This window comes from Dicentrarchus labrax, unplaced genomic scaffold (assembly GCF_905237075.1).
Source record: "Dicentrarchus labrax unplaced genomic scaffold, dlabrax2021, whole genome shotgun sequence".
Taxonomy (NCBI): domain Eukaryota; kingdom Metazoa; phylum Chordata; class Actinopteri; family Moronidae; genus Dicentrarchus; species Dicentrarchus labrax.
In genome coordinates, this window is record NW_026136712.1 from 20,885,846 (window position 1) to 20,909,175 (window position 23,330).

General features: G+C 40.6%; 1 protein-coding gene across 3 annotated transcripts in view; it reads right to left on the reverse strand.

The window, feature by feature from the left end:
- Positions 1–1,014: 1,014 nt before the first annotated feature.
- The window catches only part of LOC127373319 (PH and SEC7 domain-containing protein 1), a 78,330-nt gene continuing 56,014 nt past the window's right edge, over positions 1,015–23,330 (reverse strand). For all 3 annotated transcript variants that reach the window (XM_051417684.1, XM_051417683.1, XM_051417685.1), the window contains 7 exons: positions 21,660–21,703; positions 13,891–14,084; positions 11,628–11,698; positions 9,688–9,845; positions 8,576–8,720; positions 6,976–7,119; positions 1,015–6,868 (listed from right to left, as the gene is read on the reverse strand). In XM_051417684.1, the coding sequence (XP_051273644.1) occupies positions 6,596–6,868; positions 6,976–7,119; positions 8,576–8,720; positions 9,688–9,845; positions 11,628–11,698; positions 13,891–14,084; positions 21,660–21,703 (1,029 nt within the window). In that variant the 3' untranslated portion in view covers positions 1,015–6,595. The remainder of the gene's footprint in view (positions 6,869–6,975; positions 7,120–8,575; positions 8,721–9,687; positions 9,846–11,627; positions 11,699–13,890; positions 14,085–21,659; positions 21,704–23,330) is intronic.

Sequence of the window (23,330 nt, forward strand, 5' to 3'; positions counted from 1 at the left end):
TGTAATCTGATTACTGATTACAGGTAATTAGTAATCATAAAGGTTGAGGTAATCCAAACAAAAAGTAATCAAATTACTTTAATATTGTGATGCTTCTTATCGGGGTTGGTTGTTACTTTTTAAAATGTAATCCGATGTGGTAATCTGATACAATTACTAATTACCTGTTAAACAAAATTCGTCAGTAACATAATCCAAGTATCACAATATTAAAATAAAGTAACTAGATTACTTTCTGTTACGTAATCATGACACAAAAAAGAGAAGGAATCAACTTTATTTTCTCTGGTGTAATCCGTTTATAGCAGGTAATTAGTAATAGTATTGGATTACATTTTAAAGTAACCCTACCAACCCTGATAAGAAGTAACTTGATTACTTTCTGTTACTTTTGGACACCAAACTGATGTGTATAAGAAAACAAAATAGAGTTTAAGCATCAACAATGTGTCTGTTTTTGTATTTTTAAAGAAAAACTGATGTATTTTAAAACTGTAATCCTGATAAATAATTAATTCTTTTACTAAAAGTAACGTTTTTTTGTATCCTGATTACATTCCTAGTTACATGTAATTCTTAAACCTGCTCATATAGAATATAATTTGAATCATATGACACTTTAATATGTATGTATATATAAGAATATTCTATATGAATATCAGTATGTAAAGTAACTCAAGAACTGTATTTAAGTACAAATTCAAGGTACCTTTACTTGAGTATTTCTATTTTATGCCACTTTATACTTTATACTTCTTATTTTATGGTGATTATATTTTGATATATTTGGATAAAAATAGACCAAAATAGAGTCTCAACAGATTCTCCTTAAGCTCGAGGACACAAAAACAACCAGACCTATATTATCAGTTCATTACTGAAACATTAACACAAGCTGTATTTTAATATGTAATTTAAATCTACTGTATAACTAAATAACATAATGTATATCCTCACTGCTGTCAAACAAATATATCATTAAATATATTTAACACAATGACGTTGGGACACAGGTAAGCTTCCAAAACACTTTTATTTTCATCTTCTATGCCTCCCAAAAAATGAGAAGCTCACAAACAACATTTCCTCGGTGAGTTTAGGCAGTGACACATGTCGCTCACTGTGTGTGTAGCATTAGATGAACGTTGCCTTTGTACCTGCACCAGTCTAAAAAACACTGAGATGGATCAGATCAGACCTCCACATGTAAAAAGGTTTGTATGAGCTGGCTCGATTCTCTAGAACAACAACAACAGCATACGACAGCGTTAAATAAAGCTCCTTCATCATTCACATAGAAATTAAAATTAAAAAATTAAAATAAATGACCATGAGCTCAAGGACAGGGGGAAAAAAAACAACATGTTGACCTACCTTATATATTAACCCTTCGTTTAATACTCTTAACCGTAATATAAATGAACGCAGGCCGTAATATCTCATGCTTTATTTACATGTCACATTCAGAAATGAGGCTTCGAATGGAAACGGACAGTTTGGGCGTGCACTGCTGCTTTAACAGAGGTTACCCTGCCGCCGTGAACGCAGTGCAACAGGGTGACTTTCACTTGAGCATCACAGAGCCGTCACCAGGGGAACCAGCCATTTCCATGCTAACCAGTGCCATGGAGATCCTGCAGCTGCTCTTTGATGTAAGTGAGCGGTGACAACGCGTGGAGGGAGGAAGAGGAGGAGGGGGGGGGACCTTGGAGACTTTGTCAAGGTGAAGGCTCTGAAGAGCTGCTTTCCTTTTTCATACTACATCCATACATACTGCGTGGAGCGTATAGAGCCTGTGTCTGTAATACCCATCAGTCAGATCTGTTACAGGAGCTCGTATCAGTGCAGCCGCCACTGAGTTTTAGTTCAATGATCCAATAACGATCTTATTATTGTGATTATCAATTAATCTGCTGATTATTTTCTTGATTAATCTGTTGGAAATGTTCAAAAAATAGTACAGAAAGCAATTTCCAACAGCCGGAGGAGACGTCTTTAACCTCTTCACCCCATTTAAAACTCATTTTCAGAGATACCACATATGTCTTTAGGGTAACTGCAGGGTGCGAACTACAGTTAATAACACATGAGCTCCCTTGATTTTGGCAGGTCTCTAAAATATTGAAAATATGCTATTTTTGCCATGTATTTCTACCTTTTTGTATCTTTATCATCATGGATCATGTGGCTTTATTATTATAATTATTGATGTGGGTATGTTATAAACGGATTATTACATATCAGACATGCCGACATAAAGCCAGTAGGTCTACATGATTGCAGCCATGAAGGTTTCTTTGCAACTGTAGTGCAAAAAACTTGGGTTTGAATGTTTCCCTTAATGTGAGCAGCCTGTTACAATGTGGAAACAGGGTTTTTTTTTCTAACTTGGAAGCAACTTTATAAGACTAACGATTTATAAGGATTTATAAGACAAACATCTGGGTTAATTTAGAGCGTTGTTTAGCTCCTTCCCAACATGCAAGCATGACATGGTAGGTACCGATCGATGCGTTAGGTCATCTAGTTTCATATGATACCAGCTTTAAAACAAAGCTCGCTACAGCCTCCGAAAGACAGCGTGGAGTGGTAGAGGTCAGGATAATGGGGTGGTATTAGGATGGCCAGTCAGATCCCCTCCCTCTTTGCATTTAAGAAGCTGCAACCAACAAATGTTGGCTGCAAGGATCAATTGATTATCAAAATACTGTTGGTGGAGATGAATTTCCTCTTTTGATCGACGAAAACACTAAAACATTCTCGTAAAAATGGGGATAAACTCTGCGTGCTGAGGAAGATCGTGTGATCCAATGTGTATATTTGTGGTAGAAGATATTTTCAGGCATACAGTAACTCAACTGCTGCTTACATGTGAAATACAAAAACATGTAAAGTTCCAGGCTAAATAATGAGAAGTGCTTTTATGCAATATTGGGGTTTCTGAGGATGATCTGATGCAACTGAATATTCAAGAATGACTTAAATCGGGACTTTCTGAATCAAAACTCATCACCGTTCTTCATGAATGACACTCAACGTGAGTCTGGCAGCTCTTTGACAGTTTGGCCACATTATAAACAGCAGCAGAGTCAAACACGATTAATAAATACAGAGCTGTAATGTCACGTTACGTAACCGGTAAAAGATACAGGAGGGAAACAATATCCACTTATTTTAAACCACCAGACTGAAAAGTGATATCAGTGAAATGAAAGTGCACGGGGGGCGTTTCCAGACTTCCAGACACTGAGGGGTTGACATCAAGTATGTGTCTCTGCTTTCCCAATTAATACGGACCCCAGTATGCAGAAATAGTCAAAAACACTAGGCGAAAATAACATCTTATATGCACAAAACTGCATGTTTTCTGCCCACATTTTCATTGGATTAGCATAAAGTGGGTGTGTCTGCAAAGGGGAGCCTCGTGGGTACCCATAAGACCCCCCCCCCGGACACGCCCTTGGAAGTGCAGACAATCCCAGGATGAGATGAGATATTGATGAAGTAAACTGCAGTCGGGCTGCAACTAATTATGATCATGATTAATCGTTCGGTCAACAAAATGTTTAACAGTTTAACAGTCTCAAAGCTCAAATACACTCAGTTTTACTGTCAGTGGTTCCCAACTCTTTTTGGGATTTTATGGATATTTCACATTTTAATCAGTGCATACAGAACAACTGATAAACTGTACAATGAACCCAAATAGTGACGTGAATAGTGATTAGGAAGTTTGTATAAAACAAGCGATTTGGATGAATTATGAGATTATTCCTTGTGAATATTGATCAGAGATGAGTTTTGATATTTATGTATTTTTAACAGTCGTACAGACTTAATAGGGTTATCTTTTGACAGATTCAGTGTTTTCTTCCCATTGTTCTATCAGCTCCTTGGTTATTTAAACTTTTCCAATGCAGGACGAGGCTGTTTATCAGAGGCTCTGTGAATACAACTTGTGTTCAGCTCTTCAAAGTTAAGATATTAAATAATAATCTGAACTTTAAAAACAACAATTTCTATTAGTTTTCTTCACAGAAATGAATAAAATGCAGAGATACAGACCTACTGTGTATATTTTTGAAAGTTTTCTTACACCCCTTATAATTAAGAAGACCTCGCGACCTGCTGTGAAGCTTTGGCGACCCCTAGTGGTGCTCCCGACCCGCAGGTTGGGAACCACTGACATAACACAAAGAAAAGAGGGAAATGCTCATCTGCAACTGGGGATTTTTTGTCGATTATAGTTGCTGACTCACTTTCTCCAATCGTTTCAGCTCCCGACACACTGAGATATGCTTAAGCCTGAATATTAAATCATCTGTTAACAACATGGGAACTGATGCTGGATGAAACATGTGTCAGACATTGTGAAAAAAACTGGCTGCAAACAACAACAGGCTCCTCTGAACAGCATGCACACGCTAAAATTCACATACAGCAAGACACACGAGTAAACGCACACTCCAACAGACTAGATAATACAAACAGGTGTTGTCTCGTTTAGCCCTGCGATGCCCGTCCCCCCCCCGTCCTCAGGTGAGTGGCCGATGCCATGCATATTCACTGCAGGTGCAGCAGGTGTGATTTATGGCTGAAAAAACTGAAAGTTGACAGCTCTCCCTGCTGGTTGGACGCTGGCACTGCAGCTGCTCAAGGTCTCATTTTAAAGCCTGAGTAGAAAATGGCTATACATCAGTAATGCTATGAGGTGTATATGGCTACCAAAATCAATCCACATGTGGTTCAGTGTTCAAACCACATCCTCCTTAATGAGTCACATTGTCTTCCTATTTTTTTCTTTTTTTTTTTACATTCCTCACCTTTTTCATGCATCTCTGACAACACAATCAACCCTGATCCCTTTAAAATCATGCTATTAGGTCATAGCGAACCATGCGCTGTCTTTGGAATACCTCCCACGGTAGCTTAAATCCTCACGTGAATTCACTATTTTTTCAACTACCGCGTGGCGACTTCCTGTCACAAACAACCCTTTGATCACTTACTAATCTTTGATAGGTACATAGGCTTTACTATAATACTCATATTGTGCTGAATTATTACCACCATGTAAGAAAAACAAAAAAACAACACATGATTATCGCGTAGCGCTTTTGGGACTTACAAGAAGAAAACTTTTGAGTGTACCTAATGCATCTGCACAACAGTGTGTTGAATATATTGTCATATATCCTACAATATAAGCTGATGGCGCCGTTATATACAACATATCCTGGATGTTTACAAAGAGTATGGATAACATATTTCCTTTTACATTTTCAATATCATATTTCATCATACACTTGACATACACAGGTGGAATAGGTTCAACATCAACAAACGACTGTAAAATACTGTAAAAATATTGAAAAAACAAGAACATTCAGGGTCTGCCTGGTGAGTGTTAAAATAGGGTTTTATAAATGAGAGGCTATAAGTACAGACAGAGATTACACATGTTGGCTATGGCACCGGCATGAAGAAAATGACCCCAGAGAACAACTTTACTGCTCTCAGATTTGCCCTCAAAAGTAGTAAAAGGCCTAAAAGAAGCTGTGCTGGATGCAGGCATGCGGATCACTGGAGGAAAACAACTTTCGGCCAAGAAATAGAAAGAGAACAGAAGCACACCACGGGACAGAAGCGGAAAGCAACTGGGAGAGGGATCGCTTGTTCAAGTAGAGCAAAGAAATAAAAAATAAAAGAACTCTTTCTCTTGATGAGATGCACATCAGGAGTACTGTGAACTTCTACTGATGCTGTTGCCTCTAATTGGCCATCGGCGGCTAGAGGAAAGAGGAGAGACGAGCTGCACCGAGCTGCACCATCTCATCATGTAGTATACCGCAGCCACACCCTTGAGCGCCGTCCGTAGATTACCATCTTAAGTGAAACACGTACAGGAGCCCAAAGCTGTAATGTCCGGCTCCCGTGTGGAATGTGAACACGCCGCAGCGATGTGGCAAAAGAAGGAGCTGGAATGTAATGGCTCCATAAGACCTGGTGATGTTTCACAAGTCTGTTACAGCGCTTAAAATCAGAGTGGTGATTTCAACTGAAATCAAATCATCAGTCGTCTAAAATGTGATGTTTTAAAATGTGTTAAAACGTGTGTTTGGTCCCAAAACTGAGTGAAAGGTCAAGAAAAAAGGTGGGAGAACGTGGCCGGAGGTGCCTTGAAAGAACAAAAGGGGAGAAAAGGAAAGGATGCTGGATGTACGTCCCTGTCTGGTGCCCTTCAGCGTATAAGCACCCTCTTTATCTCACTGCACAGTTCAGTCTGCTGCTGCACCCAGCGTACGTTCTCAAAGACACCTCGTCTCTGCAGATCTGTGACCTCCCAGCCGATCCTCCCACCTCCTGCACCAACAATCCTCGCTGGTGTTTCCCAGCCCTCCTCTGTTAGACGAGAAGATTGGGGTGCCGGGTAGGGCGTCATGGTTTGGGGGAGGGCGTGGGGTAGACCCTCACTCCTGCTCCCCCTTCAAGCAGAGCTCCAAACCCTCCTGGATCTCAAATAAAAACCTATGCAGGGAGACAGCCTGCCGCTGGCAGTGCAACGCTATGCCGCTCCCGGCGCCCCCGCCCCGTCTCACTTCTTGACGGCCTGTCGGTAGCTGTGTCTCTGGCCTTCCTGCCGAGGCTTGCTGCTGCAGCCGCTGGCTTTGCTGCTGTTGCCGCCGTCCCTGGTGCTGCTGGCCTGGCTCACCTGACTGGCCTGGCTGCTGTCCTGCAGCGTGGGGCTGGAGTGAGCTCTCTGCAGCCTGTTGTCCTCCAGCAGCTGGGACTCGAACACAGACAGGTCCTCCTCGCCGCTCCGGATCTTAGCTCGCAGCAGCATGACGTAGGTCGCATACCGTGTTTTCTATAAAGGCGTGTGAGAGACATTTAAGGATTGGACAAATGAGAGGGCGGCAGTACTGTAATAATGATTTCATGCTTGACTGCCTTTCCCATTTCCTTCCAGCTCACCTCGAAATCCAGATACTCGTCTCGCTGCCGGTACTCTTCCAGCTCGCGCCCTTTGACCTTGCGGTCAGGAGGGTAGGAGCGCAGCTCAGCCAGTTCGGTGGAGAGGGCTCTGAAACGAGATTCGTGGGATCGGACCTGCTCCTCCTGTAAAGCACAAGGAATCGATAATCACCTGCTTTAACTTCCATTATTATCATTACTGACTCCCACCTGTGCACCCAGTCCCAATCAGCTCCTCAACACACCCAACGGTCACTTTCCCTCAGAAGCCCACCACATTGTCTAATGAGCGTTCTGTCCCAGCCTTCCCGTTATCTTTTCAAAACCATTTGTCCTTCTTTTTGCACGCTCTGCCTGCCTGCCATATCCCTGTTGCCTTTGTTTATTTTAAATTACGGACACAATTGTTCTGATTTGTGTGAAATTCCCTCTTTACGTGTCCCTGGACAGTGTTTCTGTGCTGAGCTGCAATGCAGAACAACACAATGAGAGAATTTGGTGCCAAAAAGACGATGCCTTCAGAAGATATTCACTTGATTGGAAGCCTCATATACTTCAGATAAACCTTGGAATATGTTTTTACACAGAATAAATTACACCGGGTCAGTTATGAACAGGAGGAACGATTACAGCAAGAAAAACCAGTTCTCATTTGGGCACCTGAATATTGTTTGTAGAAGGACTGTGAACAAAAACATACTGTGTTGATATGGAGTAACGTATCATCTGTTCCCCTGTAGACGAAGCTGAATATTGTACAACAAAGTTCCTCTGCTGCAATCAGACAGGATGTTGTCACACTACATGACTGATCAGCAACAGGAGGTCACACACTACAAGAGCTTTCACATCCAGTCTGTCTGCTCTCTGTCGTTAATAACACGATTAATAACAAGCACATTGTGTTCGATTAGGAAAGTAGTTTAAATGATGCACAAAGGGCAAGCATGAAACTGAGTAAAACAAACTTATAATTAGCTCGATCAGCCAGCGATACACACATTACTAAACCATTAATCAAACGAATAACTTACAGCAGTCATCGTCAGACAGCGTTATCATACTTTAACAGTTACCTCCAGTTTGTGTAGTGACAAAATGTTAAATAATTATACATATTATCAGTTTGAATTCCACTAAAAGCTCCCTGCACCAAACTCCATTTAAGAAATATCACATTTTAACAATTCCTAACATGTCAATAAACTTGTTATAAAAAGAAAAAGAGCACAATGTATTTCTCATAATTGCAGCAATACTCTCTCATAGCTTTGATTGCTATCAGGCCATTTACCGATGTTACTGATGTCACTTAAACGACACACATCATAAATGGGTTTCCACTGATCGACATGAGGAATGAAATGCCTGCACTCACAGCCACTAGTGGCCACTAGTAATATATTATATTTGTGTTAAGTGGAGTGTTTATTCATGAAAGTTTAATTATAATTACTCTGCCTTTATGTTATGAAAAATGATGCGTCAGCCGGATCATTATTTTACTGTAAGAGGATTTACATCTGCTCGCTCTAATGAACCTCACAGGATCCTGGACTCAGACCAGGTTCAACCCCTTGTAGGACTAACAGCCACACACCTCAGACAGTTTGGACGTCGCCCCCGGCAGCAGCGGCCGGCTGAACTTCTTCTGCGAGCCGATGGCTGCCGGGAAGGGAGGAGCTGAGAACATGGCGGCCACCGCGTTGATCCGCGTGATCCAAGACTGCATCTGCTCGGCATTCCTGCAGTGGATAATACACGCCCACACATGCATACAGGCATAGAAAACAAAGACACAAAAGCACACAGATCTTAAACTCCAGCACACACAGAGTAGGTACAAACAGACTTATCAGCGGTGCAGCACGTGGCTAGCTCACAACATCAAAGGGATCATTATCAGAGAATGCAGCCTTGCTGTTGACAAAGAAATTATTTTGGAGCCAATTAATGCAAGAGAGAAAAGGGCCTGTTTTACACTAACAGACCCATTAGGGGCCCATGAGAAATATCCGATTGAATCAGACAGCCTTGCTCAAATCCCCGGGGAGAGACAGAGAGAGAGAAGGAGCGATAGAGAGACAAAGAGGAGTGAGACGGAAAGAGGAGAGAGACACAGAGAGGGGTACAGTATCTGGGACAAATGCAAGCTGCAACTGGAGCACAGAGCCTGTCCTCCTGGGGGCTGAAACATGTGGCCACTCATGTGCCACTTCCTGGATAACACACACATGCACACACCTCCACCTCGCTCTTAACATTCACTAAACATCCTGTCCAACATGTGTGTGTAGCCTCCGTCCGTGTGCTCTCAGCGTGTGTCCATGTGCACAGCTGGCACTGCGTGTTATCAGCGGAGGGTGGGTGCTCAGCTGTGAGCTACGGTACATGGCCAAAAGTATGCGGACACCATGGCGTTACACCCATATGTGATCGATGAACGTGCCGTTTTCCGGTTTCAGTCTGTGCACCAGTGGTTAGAAGCTGGCTGCAGGGATTTGATCCCGGTTAGAGAGGTTAAAGTCAAGGCTCTGTTCAGGCCAAACAAGTTCCTCCACACACAAAAAACAACCCATTTCCTGTTTTCCAGTATGCTGAAGCATTGAGATTTACCTTCATTTGGACTAAAGAGCTGAGCCCCAACCTTGAAAAACAGTGTGGATAACTGTACAGTGTCTATATATGTTATTTCAGAAACATTAGACTCACGGTGCCTGGAAGAGATACACCCTCCAGTCGGCCGTCCGCAGGTAAAACACGTTGGGCCTCTTGCTGTAGTCTGAAGCTTTCATGGCCAGAGAGTGGTGGATGGACACGGCGTTCTTCAGGTCCTCCTCAGACAGCTGTTTATCCGGCCGGTATTCCCCCTGGCATGACAATTATAAATAAGAAATGAATGCTATGATTAACACCGAGGGGTCATAACACTTATTAAAGCCGGAGAGCTGACTAAGAACATATTTTATTGGAGAAGTTAGAAACACTAGCTGCATTGTAACAGGGAGAGAAAGTTACTCTATATAATGACGACATATGAGATTCATGTTTTATTACATTAATTTGAATGGCCAGGGTAATTTACGGCCTTTTTAACAACACTTTATAACTTTTTTGCAGATAAAACAGAAGTCAAGTTTGAATATTTTTATGAACTAATGGTTTTCTTTATGCCAGATTTTAGGGGGCGCTGCGGGGCCCATTCATTGTAATGACCCCTACTAAACTAATAAACCCAAATCTGTAAAGGATACAAAATATGAAACCAAAGCAACTTATTTTCAAGTAGGGAGCTGTTTTCACCCTCAGTGGATGTGTCTGATCTAAAGAACACACGGGTGCTGCTTGAAATAACCAGCCCCAATGAGAGTTCTGGTACCAAAACAATACTCTTTTAGACCCACACAAACAAGGTCGCCTCCGTGATGGAAAGAAACAATTAAAACTATGGAGTCACTACAGGGTCAAAGCTTTGGCGACCCCCACTAGGCCTTCTTGATTTTAAGGGGTGTAAGAAAAGGGCCTAAATCTCAGCATTTGGTTCATTTCTATGAAGACATTATTATTTAAAATCTAAACTTTGAACAGAAGCAGTATTCACAGATCCTTCAGTCTCTGATAAACAGCCTCGTCCTGCATTAGAAAAGAATGCAGCTAAAACACCCAAAGAGCTGAACAATGGCCACGTGTCTATTAATTATTTATGATATTTTAAAAAAATACACTGCAAAAAAGGAATCTGAAGAAAGTTAAAAAGCCTTGTTTCTTTGTCTTCAGCAATCCTAAATATTATATATAATATTCACTTGTAATAAGCACAACTTGCTTAAATATTTGGCATTTTTTCTAGTTTTAATGCCCATTACAGTCTTTTAGTGGCTGATTTTTATGCCAGTTTTACCTCACTGGCAGATTGTTTTGCTCAATGCAAGAATATTTGATGATATTTAAGAATATTTGGCTTGTTTCTAGAAGGGCTGTTTTTACAGAGTACACAGTACAGAGAGAGAATTGTATTAAAAGGTCCTAAAATTAGCTCAAATTCATCTAAATCACTCATTTTAGACAAACTTCCAGCGGTCACTATTTGGATTCATTGTACAGTTGTTCTCTACTGTTATTGATATGCAATAAAAATAATTTAAAGTATGTCACTTAGTCAGTTTACTCAATGAAAGAAAAGAGCTCCTTTTAAGGAAACAGGCTGCGGTAGAGTGACGGTTGCCTGTTACGTTGGCAGAGATTTTCCCAAACCAAAGCCAACACATTATGTCAGAGCACTTGTTCGACACGTAAACAGGAAATGGGCTCAATAAAAGTCCCGCCCTTGGACAGATTCACTTTCTGGGTCGGCACTGCAAAGACGTTTTTTTTTTCATCTTCAGTATTTTGTTAAAGTAAAGCATGCTGGGAATTGTTTGTAAGCAGGTGATGAATACGAACATTTTGTATCCACCACGAAGGATAAAGATTCACCTTCTGTTACAAATTTGTTGCTGGCATCAAAGTAAAACAGGATGTTTATGGAGATACGGTCACCTGTTATTTTAAAGGTTGAATAATGAATATCAAGTAGCTGTTACAAATTGCTTCTCACACATCCCTTTTAGGCTTTTCCATAAAACACACTGTATGTAATGTGAGTGACTTACTTTTTGCAGGTAGAGAATTAACCCTTTTAGGATGACATAGAAGGTTTTCCAGCCTCTCTTCCCTCTCGGTGCTGTGAAGAGGAGAAAAAGTGTCGACGTTACAGCTTCAGATACAACTTCATGCTCTTGGCTTCTTTTTAAACTGCAGACTTTTCCAGTTCTGCGTCTTACAACCGCCACGTTGTTCCTAAACTTCTTTACACTCTAACCTAGCTTACAGTCATTAGTAGTAAAAATATATATCCTCACACTTAAAGAGAGAATAACAGCAAATATAAACACAACCCGTAGCATAATCCACCCATCATACACTCTTCAAAATATACTGAAACCATCGTATAAACTACAATAATATCACAACATAGAAATCAGATTTAAGCATCAGTTTTATTATCAAGTGCAAATTTGTGCTCACGGTGAGGTTATATATATATAGTTCACTAAAACTAAACTAAGTACTAAAACTAGGTGTAAAAAACTGAAATAAAAATAAAAACTAGTCTTTAGAAATAAACCTGAGACAATAATGTGTACTTAGGAAACTAAACTAAAATAACAATATACAGAAAATGTCAAATTTCTCAACACGAGCATGACACTGGGACGTCCACATGACTGTGAGTCAGCTGCCGTCATCAAGTGTTTGTACTGTAAATACTATTCTGAACGTCTCAAATCCCCTGACAAATAACCCCCCTATTATTATCTAAAAAACTAAACTAACACTGAAACGAATAACCAAAAATAAACAATTAAAACTAAACAAAATAAAACTTATAATAAATCAGTTTTTATTTGTGGAGACTAATCCGCCAGCTGATGTGTGTCTCGTCTTTTCCTCGTGAGCCGGACAGAACGTATTCACACTGACAGTGAAAGACAGAGATGCTCGGGTCGATCGCTGGTGTGAAATTGGTTCTGACACAAGCTTTGGGTAAGAGCTCTGTGGTCGCCCGGTCGTCGGCGTACCACTCAGAATGCAAAGATGAGGATTTAATGGAGATGAATTAAAAGGAAAGAGGCTTGTGGATTTTGCCTTTTGACTTTTCTAGAATTCTTCAACAAAAACTCTTTTGATAACCTTTCATCGTGAATGTCTTCAGATTTTACTGTCCAATTTTGAAGTCGATCTGATCAATTCTCTACGAGAAGTGCAACACGTGGAAATGGCAAAAATAACGGTATAATCATACAGTAAAATGTCAAAAGGTCCGACTTCCTGTTGGGTTTACGATGTGGCTCCAAGAGGCTTTTTTGTACATCTGGAAATGATACACGTGTCTACCAATTTCTGTACATCTGGATGAAACGTGCTGTTGGGGCTGCTTCGTTTAGATACCTTCCTGCATTCACATTCACAACACGCTGTACACTACACGCTCTACATGGCATCACATACAGTATTATTGGGGATGTGTGCTGCAGTATTGGGGAATGAAACACAAATACAGAACCACTAAAAAGTACAAAACACGACTGAGACACATTTGTTGTTGTTTAAGCTCATTTTCCAGCTAAAGCTAACTGAAACTTCAAACAGGGTTGATCCTCTTGTCTGTTTTGTCTTTTGTCTTTTTTGGTCGCTCATTGATTTGCATCGGTCTTGATGTTGGGAAGACGGGCAAGGATGCAAAAAAATTTAAAATAAATCGATGATTCCCCTCAAATACATTAAAACTGAAACCTGTTTTGAAAGTGTAAAGAGTAGAAAGCACAGATATTTGATAGAGACAGATAGCCCAGAACAGACAAACCAAACCTCTTGTGTTTCATGGCCACTGTAGTTTCTCCTTCACATTTAACTGCCCATTCTCATTCGCAGGTCGTCAAATACAGACGCCAGCAGTGTTCAGTTAGTTGCAACTTCACTGCTAGATGCCACTACATTATAAATTCAACACACTGGTCCTTTAATTTGCATTTGTTTTGTCTATTTGCATTTGTTTTAGTAAGATTTATAGAAAATGCATGACAGAGAGAACTGTAACCAACATAATGTTTCCTTTCTGAATTTGTGGAACTGTACATTATGATGTGGGGCCAACCTAGCTGATGTTTCTTTAGTGTCTAATATGGGCTGGGAACCATGGGATGGTGCAGGACTACCGTAGAAAACAGCATTTTAGGAAAAAGAAGATGGATAATGGCAACTTTAAAGGCAACTTTATCAGCCGATGATCATCATGTGATGTGATGAAAGGTTCAGTTACTGAATGGACCTTGAAACTCGAGATGGGAAAGTGTGAATGGGAGAAGGTCGTACTTCTCTTGCCGTCCGAGTCGGCGTGGACTTTACGGACCAGGAACCCGTTCTTGTACAGCAGCGACCCGGAGGCCTCCGTCTCCTCCGACAGGGGCTTCCCACTGCTGCCCACCCGCTTCATCGATTTAGAGGCGTTGGAGTCACACAGGCTGTCCCCGAGCTCCGAAAACGACTTCCGCAGCTCTTCCTCGTCGCTATGGAGACAAAAAAAAAATAAAAAACAAGATTCCATGGTGATCAACACTTATGTGTCATGTCTCATTAGCAAACACATCATCATTCATCCTGTCCCTTTGCTCTCTCACTCTGTGCTCGTTACACAAGGAACAGCACAGGACAAGAGGTCCACAGATTTCACACACTTACTGGGAAACTTTCATTTCATACAGAACACATGAGTAATATCGCCGGCCACTGCTGCTGTCTTGGCGGAGCTTTTGTTGCACAAGACATTTACAAAGCAGCGTGTATCTGGGGGAAACCTGAGTGAATGAATGCCTTCAAAGCTTTAATGGTGTGCCCCCCCCTTTCTCTCTCTCTCTCTCTCTCTCTCTCTCTCTCTTTCTGTGTGCTCTGCTCTCCTGAGAAGCAGTCCGCTCTCCTTGATCAAAAAGTACCACAGCAAAAGAGTGACACCATCTATCTTGTTCCAGCTTTGAGGTGAAAAACAGGGGCATCGTTACCCAGGGGGGGCCAACTCCTCTCAGAAATGCAGACGCACGGTTACTCTTCCTCCTCTTGATGCTCACATGAAGCCTCACAGAGGTGAGAAAGACTTTTGTGGCTTTTAACGCTTTACAGACTTAAAGAAAGAGAGAGGAAGCTTCCTATATGCTCCATTTCCACATTTAAAGGTCTAAAAATGATGAGACTACCCCAGATGTTTCCAACAAACACAGAGAAATAGGGAATTTCATTCAGAGAGTGAGAGGAAGACAGCAAACGTAAATGTAATATAATGGATAAAACTTTAATTTAACTTTATGAGTCATGTCAGATAGATTTTTATCATCAATAGTTATAGTTGTTGTTTAAGAATGAAGACAACAACTCCACACTGCAAGAAATGAATCTCAAGAGTCGAAAAAAAACTTTAAAATTATTTTGTAAGGAAACGTTTGAAAGATGGAAACACTGAAAAATATTCCATTACTCTGATTTTAACAAAAGTATATTTTAATCGTCTTAATTTTGGGACACAATTTTGTGGTGAAGTAGCACAAAAGTAATATAACTAGTAGTGTAACTAATTACTGTCGGCAGGGAGTTGTAAGTAAAGTAATACTGCACTGTTGTTGTTTTAATGTGAAAGAGACCACTAGTGGCAGAAATCACATGTTTAAATCTCAAATTAGCAGCCACAAGAATGATACTATTTACTATATACTATACTATTATATTATACTATATTATTATACTATATGTATATAAACTACACTGCCGGTACTCATATAGCACAGTAATACAGCCGACGCTCTCAGTCTTCACTTATAAGCCAACTTGAGTTCAGCTGATTCACCAAACACACGTATTTATTTCAGCTCATTTTCTGACTTCAGTTAGCCGACTCCAGTAACTTCATCACGAACCACAGCGACAACGACGTGTGCTTCACTTTGAGGTTGCGTTCTCTAACTTTGCAGCAGTTTTTGTTGAAGATGTTTGTCTTTTGTCTCCACGACGACGGCCTTTGACAACATCAATAATATTAATATTAGTAAGGCTGCATGATACGGTAACAACATCATATTGGGATTATTCTGACAGATAATGGGATATGATTCGTGATTAAGGATCCTTTTTGAATCACAAATGTAATTTTCAGTGTTAAATTGATGATGATGTGAAATGTTTTTGAGGGTCTGAACCAAACAAACATGTTTTCTTAAATCTGAACATTTGTAGGTCAGAGAATCTCTGCAGCTCTACTTCATTATGATGCTGTTTGTCACATTTTACCTTTAGCGAAATAAATGCAGCCTCTGTGATTTGCATATTGCACTCGGACATATTGCGACTGCGATAATATTACAATGAATTGTGCAGCTCTAAATATGATCAATATTTGTACTCATATTTGATTTACAGCACTTTTTATTATAAGTCAGGAAATTCAGAACTAGTCTTTGAAGGGCGCCCTGGTAGCTGAGTCCTTGCTGCAGCATCCATGGATGAGTCTGACCTGTGTCAAACCCTCTCACTCCACCCGTTTCCTGTCCACATTGAGCTGTCCTTTCAAAATAAAGGCAAAAATATATATATAAAAAAGCCAAGAAAACAACTTTGACCTACTGTATTTAACCTTTTTATCTTCAAATAAAGAGGTTTACAAAATCTGGAAAGAAAATGTGTAAGTTTACTTGAAACTGGAGCACTGACGTGTTTGAGAACATAATTGTAATTTACTGCATTCTTTATTAAAGTACGTTTTCAGGCTAAGAGTTGTTGCTGGCGGATCTGAAGTTCGGCTCATTAGAAACCGGCCTGGAGGAGCCATCACCGAGGATCCGCCGAGCTCCGGCTGCGCTCAGCTGCAGCTTTATTTCTTCTTAACTACCCTCATGAGCATCGTGTGCTTCTCTGTATGTGTGTGTGTGTGTGTGGGGGGGGGATTTCCCGTAAAACGAGTCTCTTTATGTCTTTTATAACTCTTCTTCCAGAAAGTGAGCAGTTTATTTGTGTTTTTGTTTAGAAAACGAAAGATTTTTGTTGTAATCTGTATTTATTGCCCCATACAATCTTGTTTTTATCGTATGTTCTTGTCTAATAAATAAAATAAATATTTTATTACACTTTGAATACCAATTTTAAAACGTTTTATCATCCATTTTGTTTTTATATCAATACATATTCTTATTTACTAACCCCTTTTTTATTCTTTGTGTGTTTTCGTTTACTTTTTAATGTTTTATGACAGTTTTTAAACATTTTATAATCTATTTTTGTCTTTATCTTAATGCAGATTCTTGTGTACACCTCCTTTTTTATTCTTTATGTGTTTTATTTATTTTATTACAGTTTCAACACTAATTTTAAAATATTTTACCATCCATTTTTGCTTTTTATCTCAGTGTATATTCTTGTTTACTAGCCCCTTTTTTAAATCTTTCTTTGTTTTTGTTTACTTTATTACTGTTTATTACAGTTTTTAAACATTTTAAGATCCATTTTTGTTTTCATCTTCCTGTATATTCGTGTCTATGAGCCACCTTTTTATCTTCTATCCATCTCCTCACTGTTTAATCACCATTTTTAAATGTTGCATTGTTATTATCATCATTTGTTAAACTCCCTGTAAACCTCTGTTTCTGAGTCTTATTCTATCACAGTATATTATAAATCATGTAAGTGAGAGAGTATGTGTTTGTATTTGAATGATAGACAATACTTACTATACACGTCGCTACAGCAGCTAATCCCATTCTCTTGTAAATAATCCCTCACAATGCGCTGTATGCATTCTCTTAGTGTTTTTAAAGGGATTTGTCACATTAGGAGATGATAGATGCTTTAGGCTACAGCACCAAGTGTCTCTGCATCTGCTCGGTGAGGTAACATGGCAATTCCACTTGTTACCTCACCAGGCGGCACCCATGCAAAAGTTCAGCCCGAAAATAGAATAATGGCTGGATGCCGAACCCCCCCGAGACCACGCTATGAGTAACCAACAGTACATAACAGCAGTTAACCCCGTGCAGGAGCCAGAGAGAGAAAGGGAGGCAGAGACGGAGCCAATGAGCATGTAGCCTGTTGCCTGGTAACTGCTGGCCTGCCTGAATCCCATTCTACACAGAGACAAAGTGGAGCTGGAGAGAGGGGGGATGGATGGATGGAGGGGAGAGATAGAGAGAGAAGTGAGGAAACAGAGAGAGGGGGGGAGAGAGAGAGAGACAGAGAGAGAGAGAGAGAGAGAGAGAGAGAACAGGAAAAAAAAGACAAAGATGATCCTTCTCAGATGGCAGAACATTATCCTCAATAATATGAGTGAGAGAGGAGGAGGGGAGGAGAAAACAAAAGGTTAGGAAGAAGAAAAGAGAGATATGAAAACAAAAGACAGGAATGAAAAGGAAATCAGTCAGAGGAAAAGAAGAAAAGAGGTAGAAAGGGAGAGGAGAAGAGAGGAAAGAAAGGAAAATACAGGAATGAAAAAGTAAATGAAAAGTAAAAAAAAAAAAATACCAGAAAGATAGGAAAGAGAGAGAGGACGAGAGAAGAAAGGAATGGATCTTAGAAAAATGAGAAAGGCAATGAAAATAACAAACACTAAAAGAGAAGAAAAGAAAGAAAAGAAAGAAAGAGAAATAAGAGAAGGAAATAAAAGTAAAAAGTAGGAGCAGGGTTTGAGAGGAAAAGAAAACACAAAATATGGGCGAGAAGAAGGAAAGGAAACGAGGAAACGTTGTCGATGCAATATGAAGGAAAGACGTCTGAACGTTGGCCCGGTGACAGCAGTGCATTCTGGGTCGTTGCTGCATCAGTAGCCGATGGAAACACATTTGCTGTGTTTCACCTGTGACACCGAGTCATCGCACCAAAGGGCGAAAAAAAAAAAAAAAAAACACAGCGAAGTGAAAGAGGACATGAATTCATCCATACTCTTCCTCTCTTATACACGGCAAACATCTCCTCACTCACTCACACTGTAACTCCACATCAACCAGACTTCAGGAAAGGTCCGATTGTTGGGTTCAGAAAGCACTGATTTGTGGGTATTTATGCTCTTTTCTCTCTGTGTTCTCTCGTCTTCCTCGCTTCTCTTCCTCATCAAACAGGCTAACACAGGACTTCACCCTCAGACTCCTCGGATCAGTGCTGAGCTTGGTGCATTAGCTGAGAGCTTACAAAAGAGATTGGACATGAATGTGTCAGTGGATCCAGTTAAATAAAGATCTGTGGTTCCCAACCTCGGGGTCGGGACCCCCAACTAGGGGCAGCCAACGCTTCCCAGGGGGTCGCGACACGTTCTTGATTTTAAAGGATTGCTAGAAAACTTCAGTTTTATTTGTATAATGCCAAATAACAATTATCATAACTTATCTCAGGATCCTTGATTAAAATATACACTGTAGGCTGATACGTCAGCATTTGGTTAGTTTCTGTGAACAACGGCCAAGCGTCAGGGAGAAGGAAACACTGAATTTGTCCAAAAAGAAGCATATTAAGTCTGTATGATTGTTAAAAATTATATATAAATACATAATACAGACAGAGAATTGTATAAAAAGTTCCCTAAACAGGAAATAATCTGCTCAAAATTCATCCAAATCACTAATCTTACACAAACTTCCTGCAGTTACTAAGTTCATTATTTGGGTTTCTACAGTAGCCTGGAATGGACAAACACTGGCTGTAGATAGGGAGCTGGTAATCTGCAACTACACCGCTATATGCCATTAAATCCTACACACTGAACCCTGAATAAACACTGAAACTGGTGATAATATGAACCCTCTACAGCCTCTCTAGCGTTTAATATGGATGTTAGCTCTAATAACAGCAGAGTTTTGGTTCAGATACCCAAAACTTTTCTTTATTTCCTTCTATACTTTCAGAGAGTAAACTTGTTTTTCTACAAACCTCCTCCGTTCGAAGCCAAACTTCTCAAACAAGCAGCCACACAGGAGCTTTGCTTGAATAAAATCGCCTAAAATTGGCAAAATTTTGAATGGAGTCTGGAACTGTGTGACTGAAGACTGAACAAAGGGTCCGCCCATGCGTTCGATGCCAGGTTTCGGTACTCGGTTTGCATTAGAAACACTGAGCATCGATACCCAGCCGTGCTGTTTAATGTCATACGATGGCACGCAGGCTGCTCTCCCGCTGTAGGTGAGAGGTGGCGGCGGCAGAAAACAGTGAGACGAGATGATTAGAGCCATTGAGGGAGGAGGAGAAAAGGGATTAGCAGAATAAAAGGAATAATAGAGCAGATGGTTCTTGTCTGTCTCTCCATTCGCTCATCGCATCCTCCAAACTATCTTCCTGCCATTTTCTTCTGTACCGCCGACTTGTTGCGTCTCTCTTTTACTGCAGCGTGCTCACCACCACCACCACCACCACCACCTCTCCCTCTGCTCTCCACCCCCGCTCCTGAATGAGGAAGCATGTGTGTGCTGTATATGTCTGCGTTATATGTGTGTGTGTGTGTGTGTGTGTGTGTGTGGAGTGAAGAACATGTGGGTGCATCCAACTGCAACCGTCGAGAGTGGCCATGTGCGTGTCTTTTTCTCTGTGGGGGTGTGAAATAACATCCATCGCTGTGTTTTGCGTTGTGTTCTGCGTGCCCACACACACACACACACACACACACACACACACACACACCTGTAATGAGATGTATATGCCAGGGTTTACATATACAATTTGTATTCATATAATCACAGCAAGCAGTTTGTTTTAGCGTCTGAAAATCACACCTCTGTCACAGGCCTTTGACTACACTGCGTGGTGGCGGAGAGAGTGCGTTTTTTGTTTTTGTAAATTAGTAAATCAATGCTGTGGTCGATCTATATATAGGAAAGAATCAAATATACATGCACAGACTGTATGGTTCCCCAACAAGACGTGCACGAGGACAAACAAAAGTGGACTGAGAATCGATACAGAACTGAAGTGCGTCCGTCTCTAAGGGTGTTGTGATCTCAGTCACTGAGTTTGCAAGTGAAGAAATGTCCTCTGTGTGATGAAATATGCATCAACTAAGCAAGTAGGGTGTGAAAGTGGTGGCAAAAGTGACACTGTGCTCTGCCTCCAAATAGGGTTTTCAAAAGCAGAACTCCACCACAGACAGAATTTACTCTCTTTCAATGATCTCGGCCGGCTGAAATATTAAAAAACGAACAACTCTCTGCTGCCAAAACACCCCCCCCTCAAAAAAAACCCAACAGACCTCTGTGGGCTGAATCTCTTAATCTGTAATTCATTTGGTTTGGGTAGGTGGATTCTCTCTTTCTTTGGTGTTTACGTGTCTAAAAATGACATCCCTCCCTATCCCCACGCGGCCTCTTATGCGGTGGCAGTGTTTAAATAGCCGTCTATATGTCATTGGAGATGTTTGAACTGGATTGCCTGCCTCTCTGTGGATCTCCTCCTCGATCTGCTCCTCTGACCACTTTTATTCAGCTGCTTCGGGAGCGCTGCTGCAGCTATTTTTGGAGAGGTAGTGGGAGTCTGTGGTCACACCTTTGTACAGGATGCAGGTAAAGAGCCATTTAAATATCTCTCTCTCTCTCTCTCTCTCTCTTCTCTCTCTTAGTCTTTGTGCTTTCTTGCTTTTTCCACGTCCACACGGACACGTATGTATTTCCTGTGTACATTTGTGTGTACAGCGAATCCATCTGTTAGCGTGTGCGAGTGTTTGCTGCCGAGAGAACACAGGGAGGAAAGAGCAATGCGGTAGCTATGGAGTCGTATCCATGGTGCCGTAACTATGGCAACAAAGCTTGGAAAACTAGTGACTTAATTGGCATCTCTGAGGCACTCTGGAGCTGTGATCCAGAATAGCAACCCTTGACACACTAATGCTTCCTTCACATGCCAGACAACACTCACGTCATTAATGAGGATGCTAACAAGTTAATCAATATCTCTTATTGTTTCCTGCCCTTCAGGACAATGTGTGTGTGTGTGTGTGTGTGTGTGTGTGTGTGTGTGTGTGTGTGTGTGTGTGTGGAGCATGTGTTTAAATGTGAGCTAATCATAGACAAGGACAGAAACAGAGCCACAGAGGAGGAGAAGATGAAAGCAAACAGAGTTCATGTAAAATGACTTACATTGTCCATTGCAGCTTCTGATTCTTGATTGAGTTGTAGAGCGCCTGCAGAGGAAAGACAAGAACAATCACACTTTCAGACATATATGACAAATAGCAGCTGTGTTTTTTGGCTTCATCAATTGTCGATTTGATCGCACATTACAGGGTGAAGGTGGTGTAATGTGTGTTCGTCCGTGGAAGCTGCACAGTAAACAAGCAAGCTTCATTCAATAAATTGTACTCAGAGAAATGTCATCCCGTTTCGCGCTGCCCCAAACTGCCCTTTGCCCGAGCTTAACTCATTTTCTTTGCCAAACAATCCATCAATCATCCAATCAGTCAACCACCACAACATCGGTTACAGAGCCATTACCCAGCGAGCACCTGGCCTGTCAATGGACAGACCGGCAAATCAATCGGTCAATAAATAATTCAGACTTTGACGCATCGACCCGCACGGAGCAAAATTAAGTTACAGCTTTGAGACATGAACTTAAAAAGCAAAAACACGACAAATACTGAGTTGGTTTTACGTTTCAGTCTAAATGCTGTAGCATCGAATCAATTATCTTATTGATTGATTTGCTGCTTTTCTCAGGTTTGTATTTTTTAAATGACCAATGAATAGCTTTTTTGCTCAGACGAAACTATTTGAAGACGTCACTCTGGGCTACAGGAAACTGTGACGGACATTTTTCAACATTTCATTGTATTGACTTAAGGATAAATTCAATTAATCTAAAAATAATTGACAGATTGATCAATGGAAACAATCACTAGTTGCGCCTAGGTGCAATGTTGAATGTGTTTTACTAAAATTAGCAATACCACATTGTAAAATTAGATTTAAGCGATAGTAAACACTGTATTAATATGAACTACTCTTTATGCTAAATGGCTCCTTTTATAGTGTAAGAGAAAAGTAGACGATTAAAGCTGCAGTCTAAGAATGTTTTTTGATGAACTTTCAGAGTCATTTGAAGAGTCAGAACTGTTTGTTTGTTTGTTTGTTTGTTGTTTTTAACAACAGTGATGTCAGTTATTTATTTGGGTAGCTCAGAGTTATAGAATATTAAATCTTCCATCCTTGCTCGCTACATCTTAACCTTTTTTACCATCAAGTGTTTGTGAACTACAGGTTATGAACTTCTTTTTAAGATACAGAAAGCTATTGCATATCGAGCATCCCTGCTGTTTATGGATAAAATGAACACACGAATGTCAGTTTTTTAGCAAATTCCATGAAATACCTGATGAATCAAAGCATAAAAAAGCAGTTGCAGCAGTACCAACTAAGGTCTAATACAACCGGAGACACTGTAGTACAGTAAAGGGATGGTATCAGCGGTATCAATGACTTTTCAGTTGACATATTCAGTACATCAACCATTCCTAACTGCTCCTAACACGCATTTTAGAAAACATGCAGCAGTGGATCTATCTGTGTGTATGTTTAATGCCCATAAACTTTATTTGGGTTTCTTCAACTTCATTCCAACTTGTGATTGCGATTGGACTCCCTTTCACTTCTTTGTACCAGTTTTTATTATTTTTTGGGTCATTGTTTCCTCTCCCGGGAAAGGCCCTCTTTTACTTCCATTATCATCATAATCAACAGAAAAACTTCACAACAAGGGGGGGCGGGGGGGAGTTTAATAAGCTGAGTCGGTCAGCGCAGACGCAGCACATT